The sequence below is a fragment of the Cariama cristata genome, unplaced genomic scaffold (genome assembly GCF_000690535.1).
Source record: "Cariama cristata isolate BGI_N322 unplaced genomic scaffold, ASM69053v1 scaffold26810, whole genome shotgun sequence".
Lineage (NCBI taxonomy): Eukaryota > Metazoa > Chordata > Aves > Cariamiformes > Cariamidae > Cariama > Cariama cristata.
This window is the reverse complement of record NW_009593359.1, coordinates 1-234: the sequence shown is the minus strand read 5'-3', so window position 1 is coordinate 234 and position 234 is coordinate 1. Positions and strand designations below refer to the sequence as shown.

The 234-nt window shown below is 59.4% G+C and overlaps 1 protein-coding gene across 1 annotated transcript in view; it reads right to left on the bottom strand.

Annotated features, from left to right (window-relative positions):
* LOC104169254 (zinc finger protein 436-like) overlaps positions 1-193 on the bottom strand; it is a gene marked incomplete at both ends in the record, with an annotated part of 2,758 nt that extends 2,565 nt beyond the window's left edge. The window contains one exon of the mRNA XM_009710141.1: positions 15-193. Coding sequence (XP_009708443.1) covers positions 15-193 — 179 coding nt within the window. The remainder of the gene's footprint in view (positions 1-14) is intronic.
* Positions 194-234: the final 41 nt, after the last annotated feature.

Sequence of the window (234 nt, the reverse complement as noted above, 5' to 3'; positions counted from 1 at the left end):
GGCACTGTTAGGTCTTTTCACCGGTATGGCCGCGTTGTTGGCTGTCAAAATGGGAACTCCAACTGAAGCTCTTCCCGCAGTGACCGCATTGGAAGGGCAAGCGACCGGTGTGCAACCGTTGGTGGGTCACCAGCTCCTTGTTACGGCGAAAACTCTTGCCGCACTCCTCGCATTTATACGGCAATCCACGGGGACGCGCCGTCGGAGCCGTTGGACCCGGCTTTTCGGCGGCGT